Source organism: Myxocyprinus asiaticus, chromosome 46 (genome assembly GCF_019703515.2).
Source record: "Myxocyprinus asiaticus isolate MX2 ecotype Aquarium Trade chromosome 46, UBuf_Myxa_2, whole genome shotgun sequence".
Classification (NCBI taxonomy): Eukaryota; Metazoa; Chordata; class Actinopteri; order Cypriniformes; family Catostomidae; genus Myxocyprinus; species Myxocyprinus asiaticus.
Window position 1 is genome coordinate 22,221,018 of NC_059389.1, and position 13,918 is coordinate 22,234,935.

General features: G+C 36.9%; 1 protein-coding gene across 1 annotated transcript; it reads right to left on the reverse strand.

The window, feature by feature from the left end:
• Positions 1 to 4,307: 4,307 nt before the first annotated feature.
• LOC127435569 (photoreceptor-specific nuclear receptor-like) lies at positions 4,308 to 9,188 on the reverse strand. The gene is made up of 8 exons (XM_051689118.1): positions 8,809 to 9,188; positions 8,228 to 8,378; positions 7,756 to 7,859; positions 7,393 to 7,665; positions 6,854 to 7,035; positions 5,106 to 5,346; positions 4,887 to 4,992; positions 4,308 to 4,782 (listed from the first exon to the last, which is right to left on the reverse strand). The coding sequence occupies exons 1-8, from the start codon at positions 8,897 to 8,899 to the stop codon at positions 4,650 to 4,652; spliced, it is 1,281 nt and encodes a 426-aa protein (XP_051545078.1). The 5' UTR covers positions 8,900 to 9,188; the 3' UTR covers positions 4,308 to 4,649.
• Positions 9,189 to 13,918: the final 4,730 nt, after the last annotated feature.

A 13,918-nucleotide genomic window follows, 5' to 3' on the forward strand; every position in this document is an offset into this window, starting at 1 on the left:
AAATGCGGATATGTTCTATGTGTCTTACATTTTATTTAATAAAACTAGTCATAAGAATATTCCCAGTACATTTTGGTTGTCATTAAAGAAACTTACAGTTCGCCCCAGGCTCGTTCATGTCCTCAGTATATGCATGCTCATAGGATCAGCAGCTCACTCATCAGACTCCTCTGTAATCTTCTGCAAACTTCGACAGTTCTTAGACTGGCTCCATCAGTTCTTTTTGAGTCGGACACTAAAGCACGAAGAATTCAGAATACAGGCTAACTTCTAAAAAGTAGCTTAATACTTCAGTCTATTCATTACTATTTCAGGAGCTCAGGTTTTTCACAACAAGGACAGTAGGTCTATACACATTTACACTGTATGTTTGATACATTTTTACATTAGAAAATGTTTATAATTTATTTTTTTCTAAATATTTGAATATTTGATCAAATTTTGGTCGGTTATAGTTTGACACTTTTTTGAACGTCATCACCAAGTAAAAGATATTCGTTGACTAAAATTGTATATCAAATTTGTCAGAGGAAAACTGACTAAAATGAATGAACAGGCTAACATGACGAAATATTGACTTTTTTTTTTTAAAGGAAATGCTTGTCAAAAGACTAAATCTGTGACTAAAATGAAAAAAAATGAACATGGCAGTTGATAAAGCAAGTGAAACTGTAGGCCTAATAACAAGTTATAACAAGTTATAATAACAGTTTACCCCCTGTTTCCTGTCTCCACTCTTAATATTTTTCATTAATACTTCATATAATAATAAATAAAATGAATATAAAGGTTGATTTCCTCGCAGTGATAGGTTGGTGTTGGGTGTCAGTAGTACTCTAAATAAACATACTGTAGTGATGCCCTGTTAGTATTTAATTAGAGGTACAAATAGCCTCTGCCTTATTATTATTATTATTATTATTATTATTATTATTAAGAAATCCTGTTTTCTTCTTGAAATCTCATACAGTATCTCAAATTTCTTGGATATAGTAATATTTGACATAAGTTCATGTTAAGGCAAATACTGTATTACTTAGATTCTGTTGTCGTGACTTAATTGTCATTAATAATGATTCTTGAATTAAAAAGTGTTTGTGTTGTAAAAACTAGCTGCTCTTTAAAGACGTTTGTCTCTTTTAGAACTGGAAAATGTAAAACAAATCTTGCGGAGATTTTGTTTGTGTTCGAAGCTCACGCTCCTTTCCAGTCAAATCGCAAAGAAAAATGCAAACAAATGTGTCCTGACTCAAGATATACGTCCACTGAAGTGCAGATGCAATCTTTGTTTATTAAAATACAAAGTTGCATCTGAGTTGATTAGAACCCAGGACTTTTAATTTAAGGAATAAATATGTTACCACTTGACCACCCAGTCTGACACTTACTAACTGAGCAGATTGATGTATTTCTCCAGTGACCGAAAGTAGCAGACGTAGAGCTAAACTTACCAAATGTATTATGTGACATATTTATTTTAGAGCTTGGATTGATCATCAAAACTTACTGTTCATCAAAACAGACAATTTAAAATAATATTTTACGAACGCTTCTGGTTGCTGTACGAATTCAAATTAATGCAAAGTAAGAATCTCGCGAGATTGACGAGAGAGGGATCCCTTCTAGACACAACCGTCCTCAGTTGGAACACAAGACAGCCGGAACTTCTTTCCTGTGTTTACGGACATGACGTCATGACGCAAAGAGGAACGACATAAGCCAGCGATTTCGCACCAAATCCGACCCGACAGCTCAAAATACAAATAATTTTTATAGGCTTACCAAAATGAATCGGGGTAAGGTAAGGACATTGTTTTGAACACTGATTGTTTATGTACTTAATCAATAATGGTAATTTGTTCATTTTTAAACCAAAATATCTTACATAGTACAGCTTTAAGTCTAATTAAAAAATACAACTAGAAAACTAATATGTTATTAATAATTTGTATTAGTAACATATTCGAGTACAAATGACTTCATTCGCGAGACATTCATTTGCAAATATTTTTAAAATGATTAAAAAATAACACAGAGAGAAACACCTGTTTGTTTTATAAATGTTTTATTCGGATACTATCAACGTCTCAACGCAGTGCAAGTCCTCAGTAATCCTTGGCAAACTTCGACAGTGTGCGGACACAACCGAATAGTTGACTTTCGATTCTGCCAGTAGGTTTGATTCCTTCATTTCACACGGGTTCTTTGGTTCATTAACCGGTCTAGTAACTGGTAAGAGCCGCCTGCCTGTATGAGTAACTTCATCGAGTAAAAATAGGCTACTTAAGTCTCAAGACCTTCATTTGCAAATATTTGTAAATAATAAAAAAATAAAAATAAAAAAAAAAAACACAGAAACAAACATCTGTAGGTTTTTAAATGTTTTATTCAGCTACAGCTATTTCCATCTCAACACATAGCAAGTCCTCGGTAATCCTCTATAAACTTCGACAGTCAGTGGGACCGGCTCATTCAGTTCTTTTTGATTCAGACAATTCGACATGCTGCATAGCCAGTATTTACTTCAGCTGTGCATCTTGCATCATCAACCCGGAACTAAAGTTCGATTCAGTTCGATGTTGTCAACCGGCTCGTCTGGTTACTTGCTGAGAATCGGCTCAAAAGAACGATTAGTTCTAGAATCGGACATCACTGTTACACACGCATAGCGGGCACGCAGAGAAGACAAGCAAAGCAAAGACAAATTAAACTGATACGGTAAACGCACACAGAATGTATGACATGTATCTATGTATGACTACAGAGAGCACTTCAATAGTAACACAGGCAAATCCCGGGCAATTAGACGATTTAGAAATACCGGTCTGCCTTTTTTAGAACCCTCCATGGGAAAGGACAGGTCATCCTAAAACAAGCAGATTTTAAAGCTTTTCCTACTTACATTACAACTTGTGGAGAGTTTTGCCACATCCCTTGATGATCGTTGTGCTGCACACCAGGACAGGTGAATGCTCTGACATCACGATCTGCTTATATCCTCTCCCTCATAACAATACAATCCATAAGGATCAAATTAATCATTAATCATGATTTCCACTATAGGGCGAAATGTGACTGTTGTATCTGGAGATCGGAGATGGTGAAACGGCGGCATTATCAGCTGTCAATCATTGAGGCTCTATTACAGTTTGGGCATACCAAGATGGCCGCTCGAACACTTCCGGTGGCTTCACTTCCTGCTGACAGTTTACCGTTGCATCAGTGATCCAGTTCTATATATAATATAACAGTGGTATCATCACTTATTTTAGCTGGGCAGATGCAAAATTCTAAGAAAGATAGGTGGGCATATGTCGTACACCTGAGTAAGCCCTAGACTACACTATTGAAAAAATGTGTAGACAGCCATACAGTGGCCAGATGGGACTTTATGATGATTAGTATGATGCTTTTATATTAATTATTTTAATCATATATAACAGTTATGATAATAAAATAAAATATAATAATTAAATGTCATTATAATTGGTTTTTAATAATATAGAATTTCATAATATTTTTTATATTTTTAGGTGATAAGAGCTGTATTCATGAAAGGAGGGAATGTTGATGATGCTGAAATGTCATTAACAAGTCTGTCAAAAAGTGGTGACAGAACATCAAAACCTGGAGACCAACCGTAAAAATGAGACAGCTTTATGAAGTTTACTGAGAGTAAGTGGAACGTTAAATGCTGTAGACTTTTGATGTCGTCTCTAACATTCTAACAATTTCCTTTTTTTTTTGGGTGAACTGTCCCTTTAAGTTGTTATTCAGTTATAATCTTCACCTCAACGGACACTCGTGTCTAGTGTCTGCATCCGGATTCAAAATTGCACATCAATGTCACTGATGCAAAAACAGCACTGGTTCTTGCATGTAGTAACTGAACACAAGACAGTTTTTTTTGTTGTTTTTTTTTTCATTTTGAATGTGAACGCAGGCTAGATGCAAATTTTGAGGGAGGACAAGATTATCAGTAAAAATATCTTAAATTTTAGTCGGTTGTTCACACAAAGCTATTGTATGGCGAACGGGTCATATGAACTTCTTGTATGTTGTTTTTTTCTTCTTGTTGGAGCTTAACAGTCATAATCACTTTATTATTCCCCTGTAAACTGATATAATATACAACGGCATATCATAGATAAATAGACAGACAGACAGACAGGCAGACCAGCTGGCCGACCCACGGACCGACAGACAGATAGAAAAAATAAGTAAAATACAAGAGTATCAATAATATTTTTATTTATAAATCCTACAAATACGAGGAATATCTTTCAACTTTTACCAAAAGTGTCCCCTTTAGGGAAGGGTATTTGATCATTATTTTCAAATATATTTCTAAATAATCTATTACAATGAAAAAAGGCAAAAAATCTGAGATTCCACAAAATGGAGATGCATAGCCTTATGAGAATTATTATGGGTATAAAAACTAAAACAAATAAAAAGAGTCACAAAATAAGACATAAAGATACCTACATTAAGAAACCTATGCAAAATTATTATGTGGCCTATATACATTTGTGCTTTTTCAGCATTTAGGCAGATTCATTGGCATATTAACTAGCATAGCAGTGAAGCGAAGCACCTAAAATCAGAGGATTTCACTCCTCTAGGATCAGTCTCTTAGAAAAAGCTCTTCAGTTTTTGAACATATCACACAGGAGTTTTTCCATGGGCGTGTTCCCGATGGTTCTCTGGAAGAAAAGCTGCTCGATTCTTTCTGAACTCACAAAGTGAAGGGATGGAAGAAGAAGCAATAGTCTGCCAAACCTGAGGAAAGAAATTCATGTGCATAATTTGTATTATTTGTGTCCTCTCTCAAAAATACTGAATTTTATCTTCTTACACAGGTGTTTATATGTTTATTCACTCACCTGGCGAATTGATTCGGGTAAAGAGTGTGGATATGTTGAGCTAGCAGCACTTGTGACTGATCTTGTAGATTTTCCACCTGCTCTGGGTCTTTCAGTCCTCGTGTCTCTGTTACAGAAAGCAAAGAATACTAATCCAGAACACAGTTTACTATACCAATACACTGCATTTCGTTTATGGTGTACATCTATGCCCTCTCCTGGCAAAAAAAGGAAACACACCTGGTTTAAACAGTACTATGGCTTTCAGGCATGCAAACTCAGTTGGATCCATTTGCAAGGGCTTGAAGCGGCTAAACACTTCTTGCAGGACCCTCAGGTCTGAGGCAGAGGGGCTGCCCTTGCCCTGTCCTGGGGGTGAGAGGTCAGGTAAGGACAGCAGGGGGCAGTTGTCCAGTGGTAGCGACCACTGAATTGCACACAGAAGAAAAAGCTCGCTCCATGCTTCCTCAAGTAGAATCACCTGAAAACACAGAGTGAATGGGATTAAAACCTACAGTTTTGGACTTTCGGTACAGTTTACAAGAGTAATATCACACTTTATGGGCAAAACAAGAGAACAGTGGCATTTTTCAAGTTTGGAGTCTACAAAATCAACATTAATGATGTCAGCTGCAGTACTTACAGTATGTATTTCTGATTTTTAGGTTATACAGTACTACTTTAGTTGCATATTTGGGTATGTGTCAGCTAATATCATGCATTTACAGTCCTAATATATAATAATAATTAAAAAAAAAATTATAGTTTGTTGCAGGATTTGTGCTTGTGATAAGTGGTGTAAAGAAAAGCTATCTAAAAGATACTTTTAGTAAAATAAATTTTGAGGCTAACAAGATATTTTCGTATGTTTGCCAAACTACTACTTAGATCCACGTCAATCTATTATTGTGGTATAGTCATTTTTAGATTAAAGGTGTAGTTACACTAGACTTCGTGCTCCATTCACTTCCATTCAAACTCATTTGAACGCGAGAGACCGGAAACGCAAGCTTATGCAAAGAAATTCTGCATTCTGCTGTGTACCAAAGTTTAAGTTTGAGTCAAGAAGATGAGTGACCAGTAGATAGAATCTAAACGTGACACACTGACCTTTGGCTCAATACAAAGAATACATATTCCAAAGCTGCATTTTTTATTGTTGCAGGAAAGTGAGTAGTTGGTATATTTAAAAATTCTGAAAATAACATCTGTTATTGGTGATTTATTAAAAGTAGAAGCCCTCGAGCATGACATCATATTCTGTCCGATGTAATTTTACATGCTCCAAACTTAGTGTGACCTCGGCTTTACTCACCCCTAAATGTTTCGTTAAAAAAATTTCAGTCAGATGTTCCCTAAATAAATGAATAGACAGTTCTTGTCCAGAAAAAGCTTCAATATGCACCCAAATGCTGAAAATCAACAGTTTGGTTTACGAGACTAATAGTCTTTGGATAGTAAGAGTAAAACGGAAGACTTTCGTTTTGTCAAGCATTGAAAAAAATATAATAGGTACCATCAGTTTAAGAGCTACCGGTATGCTTTAATAATTGCCAATACTGCAAATCAAAGTACTCAATTGTCAGTACTTTGTACTGCTGAGTACCAGCCCACTTCAACCACTGCTTTACTTGATAATATAGGAACTAGATGGGTACATTTTCTGAAGAAAATGTGAGTGGTTCTTGCCGTGGCAAAACTCACGACCACAATGTCCCACCAATGGCCACATTACACTTCCCAGAGTCAAAAGAGCCCACCCCCATGTCTCTACAATGTTCTGGTGCAGATATTTGGATATTGCTCTGCGGTTGCTAGGGTGTTCCATCTGGTTGCTAGGCAGTGTCCAGGGTGATAATACAAAATTCTGCCTGCTATCCCGTGTCAAAAGAGCCCACCCCCATGTCTCTATGATGTTCTGGTGCCGAGATATGGGTGCTGCAATATGGTTGCTAGTAGTAAAAAATAATACTTAAACTAAACCTTACCTGGTCTCTGAAAGGTAGGTGGGAAAACACTGGCAGGTTCTTGGCCCATTTCACAGACATGAAGAGCAGGCGGGCTGACGTCTCGTACACACTCTCAGGGCCACGTGTGGGGTAAAGAGAGCTGCTGTACTCCGGAGAACTCCTCTCGGGTTCATTACTGGTAACATCAATATTCTCATCCACTGCAAAGAGAGATACAAACAAAATTCTGTGATACTGTACAATAAAGCATTATTATCCTGCTGAAAAAAACAGTTTAGAATAGCATTCATTTCCATGCTAGTTTAGGCTAGTTTATGGTAGTTAGCACTGGTTTGGTGCTGGTCTAGCAAGAGGACCAAGCTTGTCGACCAGAATAGTCTATCTGATAAAGCTGGTTGAAGAAGTCTAACTCGATCAGCTAGTTAAAAAAAGCCTGGTGGGGCACCAGAACACTAGTATCCAAATACAAGTTTTGCTGGTAACCAATTTTTCTGTCTTTTCAGCTTAGTTAATGAACTGGGGATCGTTGTATGATTTAATGCTTAATCTGTCCTTACCATCCTCTGGCTCAAGCTTGGCGCAGGTCTCGGCTGTCATGAGACTTGCCATGAAGCGATGTCCATTTTTAGGGCTACTTGAGGCCTGGCTGATGTCGGTGGAGCTGATACTGGAGCTGATAGAGGAGCCCAGCAGTGGGCGGTTGATCACGGAGCAGGTGGAGGAGGAGGTGGGCTCCAGGGTGGTTGCCAGGTGCTCCTTGTCTTTGTCCACATCCAGAGCGTCTAACCTGACTTGAGCGGTACTGCGGGGCTGACGTTCATTTTGGACAGCTGAGGGGAGATGGATGGAGAGGTTTAGAAGGAGAAGATGATAGAGGAGGAAGTGGAAAAAAAGAGTCTGTTTTGAAGAAGTTAACTCACCATCCTTGTTCATGCCAGCTTGGAGGCATTTTTTTAAGCGACAGGCCTGGCACTGATTTCGATGGGCTTTATCAACTGGACACATGCCTGTACCGGCTTGACATCTGTAAATTTCAATATTAGAATATTAATTTATGTTGTCACACTGCTAAAGGTATCTAGCAAAACTACTTGTTTCCAACGACACTATAAAAATTTTAAGATACTGGAGGCCCCATTTGGAGTCCCTCAAATGCTACACCAGCGGAATCCTCTGGAGATCCTCCATACACCCTTTAAAGGAGCCTAAAATATACTATATACTATAAGTACTCAAGGAATATCAAGATATACAGTATTTTGAGTGCCTCGAAGCCTTTACGGAACTTAAGGAATCATTGACAGTCCTTAGAGTTCTTGGCCGGTTTACTAGTAAGTTAACCAGAGAACTGAAAGGAATCCTTTGCTTCTAACATTGACGTTGTTTTCTCACCTGTAGATGAGTCTGCGTCTCACGCTACGCTTGAAAAAGCCACTGCAGCCATTGCAAGCATATATTCCATAGTGTTTCCCGCTGCTGGTATCAGAACACACTTTACAGAGAAGTCCAGAGTTCAGGACCTTGCCAGGAGCGGGACTTTTACCTGGGAAAGCATAGGAAACAAACATTTGTCAGTCCAGGTCACAATACCTTATTCACAATTTTTTTCAATAGCAGGTGATAATCATTGAAGGCTAGTTGCATGGTATATCAAAAGCCTTCATATTTCACAATTAGATTTTTGAGATCTAGCAGAGAGTGTCCAGAAATTGTTGAAATAAATTTGAAAAGGTAATAAATTTAGGTTATTTGTTAAGATGGTCAGATTGAAAAACAGTAATGCTATAGCAAAGCAACTCTTGATGTTGTGCACAAATTCTTTTAGATAATACGACCACTTTTAAAGTTCTTTGTAACACAAAAATCATTCCAAAAACTCACCCCCTGAAAGGCAATGATCTCAAGAGTCTGTGCCACTTAATTCTTGTCCACTCCAATTCCAAGTTAAATTGAAGAAGGAATTAATAACTTACCCTCTTGACTGTCATCAGTAGAGTTGCTCCTGGAAGACTCTGTTGGTGACGCAAATTGTACCATGGACATTTCTGATATTGGATCCTCCATTCAGTATGTTGTAGAAGTTCACCCAAGCGATTCCTAAAGCGTGCCCTTAAAATGATCTGGCTTTTGTGGCAAAATTATGTGTCCGTAGAAGATTGATTGGAATCCCAGATGCTCCTTAAAGAGATGAATCGTCTAGCACTGAGATTTGCACCAATATCAGATGTTTCTTCAAGGTCCAGTGAAGACTTGTAGGTTTTTATGGATCTCTCTGCTTTGGTCTCTGGGTTCTCTGGATTTACGTCGTTTAGAACTTCTTGTCTGTTAATAAAGTCAACTCCTGATGGTGTCCCAAGCGATGCTGGACAGTAAGTGACTCTGAGGCTACTTTGGGCTCCCTAAAGGAAGACAAAGAGATTAGCAGCAAGCGCTGTGTAAGCAAATGCCTATTTGTCATCCTCTTAATCTTTACTGTCCATCTAGGGGTGGATCAATCAGTCACACTCAGTATTAGTTCCATCCACAACAAGTGTGTAGAGCGACGGACAAACAAAAGGATTTTGGTTGAGTCATATCTCTCCATCTCTCTCTCTCGTTCTCTGGCCTCTTCTCTTTTGAGGGTTTCCCTCAAAAATGATGAATCAAGTGTTCATTTAGAATCACACCTACAAATTTTACAGTGGCTAACTATCTTGATTGATTTTTTTTTTTGTTTTTTTTTTTGGATGTTGTGACTTTCAGTGGTTTCAAAGTTTCAGGAATCAATGTTGATTTAATGAGTCAACACCTGTTTTCATCATTGGTGAGCCACAAAAAAAAATGAATCATGAGACATGGAGGAAGGTCTTTATAAAATTGTTGATGTGTGACTGTCTATTCATAGTAAAATTAATCATATTCCTATTTACACAAACTGTAAAAACATCTGCTTGGGATTCTTTCCTCAAGTTTTGTGGTATTTCATCATTATTTAATCCTTAACTGTCCACCAGTAACAATGAGGCAATGCTAATCTGCATTGGCTCCAGTTACCCGAATCTGCAGGATTACAGTAAATCTTGTCGTTATTCAAAAAATGATGTTCAGTAATGTGTTCAAAATGATTGACTGTGGCATGTTTACCTATGATTCCATATATGGGTAGTTGACAAATAACATGGATATTAACTTTTCATGACGTCAATTTTTTTTAAATTATGTTTTTCAGCATCAAGATTTTAGGTTAGGATGTATATGAATGTATGAGGGAAAGTGGAGGTGCTGTAACCGGTCACCATTTCTTTTATGTTTTTCACCATTTTAAGTCATAAAACTGTGCATGAAAAAATATATTTAAAATGTTTACAAATTTAAAAAGTATTATAAAATATTATTCATACATATTTTTGTCAACTCATTTCACTCACTGCACATTTATTTATTATTTGTTGTATGTTTATACAATTCTTTTTCTTTAAAATATATTAAACTTTTGTAATATATATAAAAAATACTATTCCAAAATAAATATAAATGAATGAATAACATATTATGAATTATTATATAAAAAAATATATAATATATATATATATATATATATATATATATATATATATACTGTATATGTTTGTTAACTTATTTTATACATACTGCCCATTTCTGTATTATTATTTGTACTTTTGTAAACGTCTTTTTCTTTAAAATATGTTAAAACATTTGTTAAATATATAAAAAAATATATAATTCCAAAATAAATATATATGAACAAGTAACATAAAAATGGTTAAACATATTAAACATGTTATTATAAAAATTAAGATAACATAAAAATTAGATGTTAATATGTAAAATATATTTGTCAACCCTTTTAACAATCCTTTATTTTTTTATTTGTTGTAATTTTTTATATTTATTTAATAAATATTAATATTAATACATTATTTATCTATATTTTGTATATTAATAAATAATGTAATATATAAAAATATTATAAAATGAATATACACTGGTGGCCAAAAGTTTGGAATAATGTACAGATTTTGCTCTTATGGAAAGAAATTGGTACTTTTATTCACCAAAGTGGCATTCAACTGATCACAATGTATAGTCGGGACATTAATAACGTGAAAAATTTGTATTACAATAAAAAAAAATAAAAAAAAATCAGAACTTCTTAAACTACTTCAAAGAGTTCCCATAAAAAAAATCCTCCATGTGCAGCAATGACAGCTTTGCAGATCCTTGACATTCTAGCTGTCAGTTTGTCCAGATACTCAGGTGACATTTCACCCCACACTTCCTGTAGCACTTGCCATAGATGTGGCTGTCTTGTCGGGCACTTCTCACGCACCTTACAGTCTAGCTGATCCCACAAAAGCTCAATGGGGTTAAGATCCATAACGCTCTTTTCCAATTATCTGTTGTCCAATGTCTGTGTTTCTTTGCCCACTCTAACCTTTTCTTTTTGTTTTTCTGTTTCAAAAGTGGCTTATTCTTTGCAATTCTTCCCATAAGGCCTGCACCTTTACTGTTGTACATGAAACTGGTGTTGAGCGGGTAGAATTCAATGAAGCTGTCAGCTGAGGACATGTGAGGCGTCTATTTCTCAATCTAGAGACTCTGATGTACTTATCCTCTTGTTTAGCTGTACATCTGGCCTTCCACATCTCTTTCTGTCCTTGTTAGAGCCAGACTTTTTTCAAATAGTGATGGTGCTGTTTTTTACATCAGTAATGTCCTGACTATACTTTGTGATCAGTTGAACATCACTTTGGTGAATTAAAGTACCAATTTCCTTCTGAAACAGCAAAATCTGTACATTATTCCAAACTTTTGGCTTCCAGTGTATATGCATGCATAATATATTTTTTAAAAGAAATAGTTTTAGATGGACTTTTATCATGCCACACTGCAGAAAATCAATTTCAGCAAAGTCAAGTTGCTGTTTCATAAGTCGTACTACAGTGTTTACATCATGCACCAGATTTGATTCTTTATGTGTTACATGCAAAACATCTATTCCCATACAAATGTTAACAAATGTAAACTCTCTCCAACTTTCCAATCACAAATACGCATTGCCTAACTAGGAGTGCTGTCCACTCTTATAGCCCCACTAACATCCACCATCCATTTCAAATCAGCTAAGCGGCTTAGTCTACCATAAAACATGTTCTCTCAGGATAACAAAGACCTTAAATGAAAAGAGGGGGAGCAGGGACAGAAAACAATTAGCTGCTTGTGAGGCTGTGAGAGCCATGCGGGCCCCAACCTCGACTCCGCACCAGTGCCATATGGTGGCTGCTCTCTGGATCCAGCTCTGCCTAATTAGTGACCCCTGCGTGATTTACTGGTAATTAGAAGGCTGAAGTCAGTGATTTGCTTTTTTCTTTTGATTTGTATATCTATCTTGTTAAGGTCTTAAGTAACGTGAGGTCACACACAAAAGCCAGACAGCAACACATGCCATCTTAAACCCATCTTTCCCATAGTCTCGCTATGACGGTGGAGGGTCTTACATTGGAGCCACGAGCACAACAGGTGGTAAGATTGCTCATAAACACAAAACCACAATTCAGTGACCTTTTAATTGCGAAAAGCTTTGTTTTGTTTGAAAGCACTGGATTGAGCTAAAAGTCACAAATGGCATGATATTTAAACAGCTGTAAAATTGTAACAGCTCTTATCTTGACTCTTGGGGCAACACATTTTCTGATTGGTTTGTTTAAACTCAAAAGATGAATAACCAGTAGACAGCATGTAGTCTGATGAGGAGATGATCTATGTGAACCAAGAATCCTCCTTAATTCTCAGTTGGCATTAGACTGGTATCTTAGTCCCTCTGACAGTGTCCTCTCTGTTGACATAAACTAGTGTGTAAAAAGATTACTGCCCCGATTAGGTGGGGGGTCTTTTCTTGGGGAGCAGACGGAGTCGTTTGAACTCTGAACTGGACAGTCTAAATTAGTTCTGTCGCACAAAGGTTTTAAAGTGGCCATGAAGTCAAAATTTCAGCTTTTTTGAGGCCATCAACATGCTAGTCTACACCTAAAAAATTGGTAAAGTTAAATTTTAGTTAATCTTTCTTTTTCGTAAAAACAGTCCCACAGACCTCCTCTTAAATTATTAATACCATCTGCATCCGACTAGCAATAGCAAGTAGCAAATTGTGACATATGGCTGTATCATAAACTAAACGCTGAACTAAAGAGGTGACCCATTTGATCAGACTGATCACGCTGTGAATTCGACAACAGTAGGTCGAAAGTTCTGCCACTGAAATCAGTCTGTGCAAACCCAAATTCAAACCACTGCCCCCAGTGGCCAAAGCTGGAAGTGTTGTTAAATGTACATGTATAGGCACATGTGAGCTCTAGGTTCCGGGTGAAATGTCCACAGATTGGCGCCAAAATTACGTGGAATGCATATTTTATTAACTATACCTGGGGTTGCCAACTTCAAGGACACTGCCTCCAGGGGGTTGCTTGCACAACACGTTATCTGTAGAGCTTGAGAGAAATGTGTTCATGCTTGAATTGATGCAAAAATGTCTGATGGAGGATGGCACTCGTCAGTTATTTGGCTTAATGGGGTCGATTTCAGGGTACATAATTTTCTGAAGCAAAGCTGATTTCCTGCGTGATCTAGTTGCTTTGATGTGTCTCACTCCAACTTCCTGTTTGATAAAAAAAAGTCAAAACAAGAAAAGAAAACTGCACTCATCAAGCCATTTCATGGCTTCCACTTAAACTCTTGGACATTTTTGGGCTGCCGCCTGCAATTTTTCACACTCAAATTTAAAAGCTTACCATTTACACATACTGTGGACTAATTGGCAGAAACTCCCCAAAATAATTGTAATCAGATTACATTTACTGACTTTCAATTAAGGTAATTACTTTTAAGTATTAACTTGGTTACACATGTTTCTAAAATGTTGTTATATTTGGAGTGTATTGGTGTGTGCTGGGCTGTGATGGACTGGCCACCTGTCCAGGGTGTTTCCCTGCCTTCGGCCGAGACAGTTGGGAAAGGCTTCAATACTACCTACGATCCTTCACAGGATAAGCGGCTATAGAAGATGGATGGATGGATATGTTTGTA

Excerpts from the sequence above, each read along its gene's own strand:
- LOC127435569 (XM_051689118.1), bottom strand. The coding sequence starts at position 8,899 with ATGGAGGATCCAATATCAGAAATGTCCATGGTACAATTTGCGTCACCA. Across the intron at positions 7,036-7,392 it reads CAAGCTTGAGCCAGAGGATG|TGGATGAGAATATTGATGTT; the intron begins GTAAGGACAGAT and ends CTCTCTTTGCAG. Across the intron at positions 5,347-6,853 it reads ACCTACCTTTCAGAGACCAG|GTGATTCTACTTGAGGAAGC; the intron begins GTAAGGTTTAGT and ends CTGTGTTTTCAG.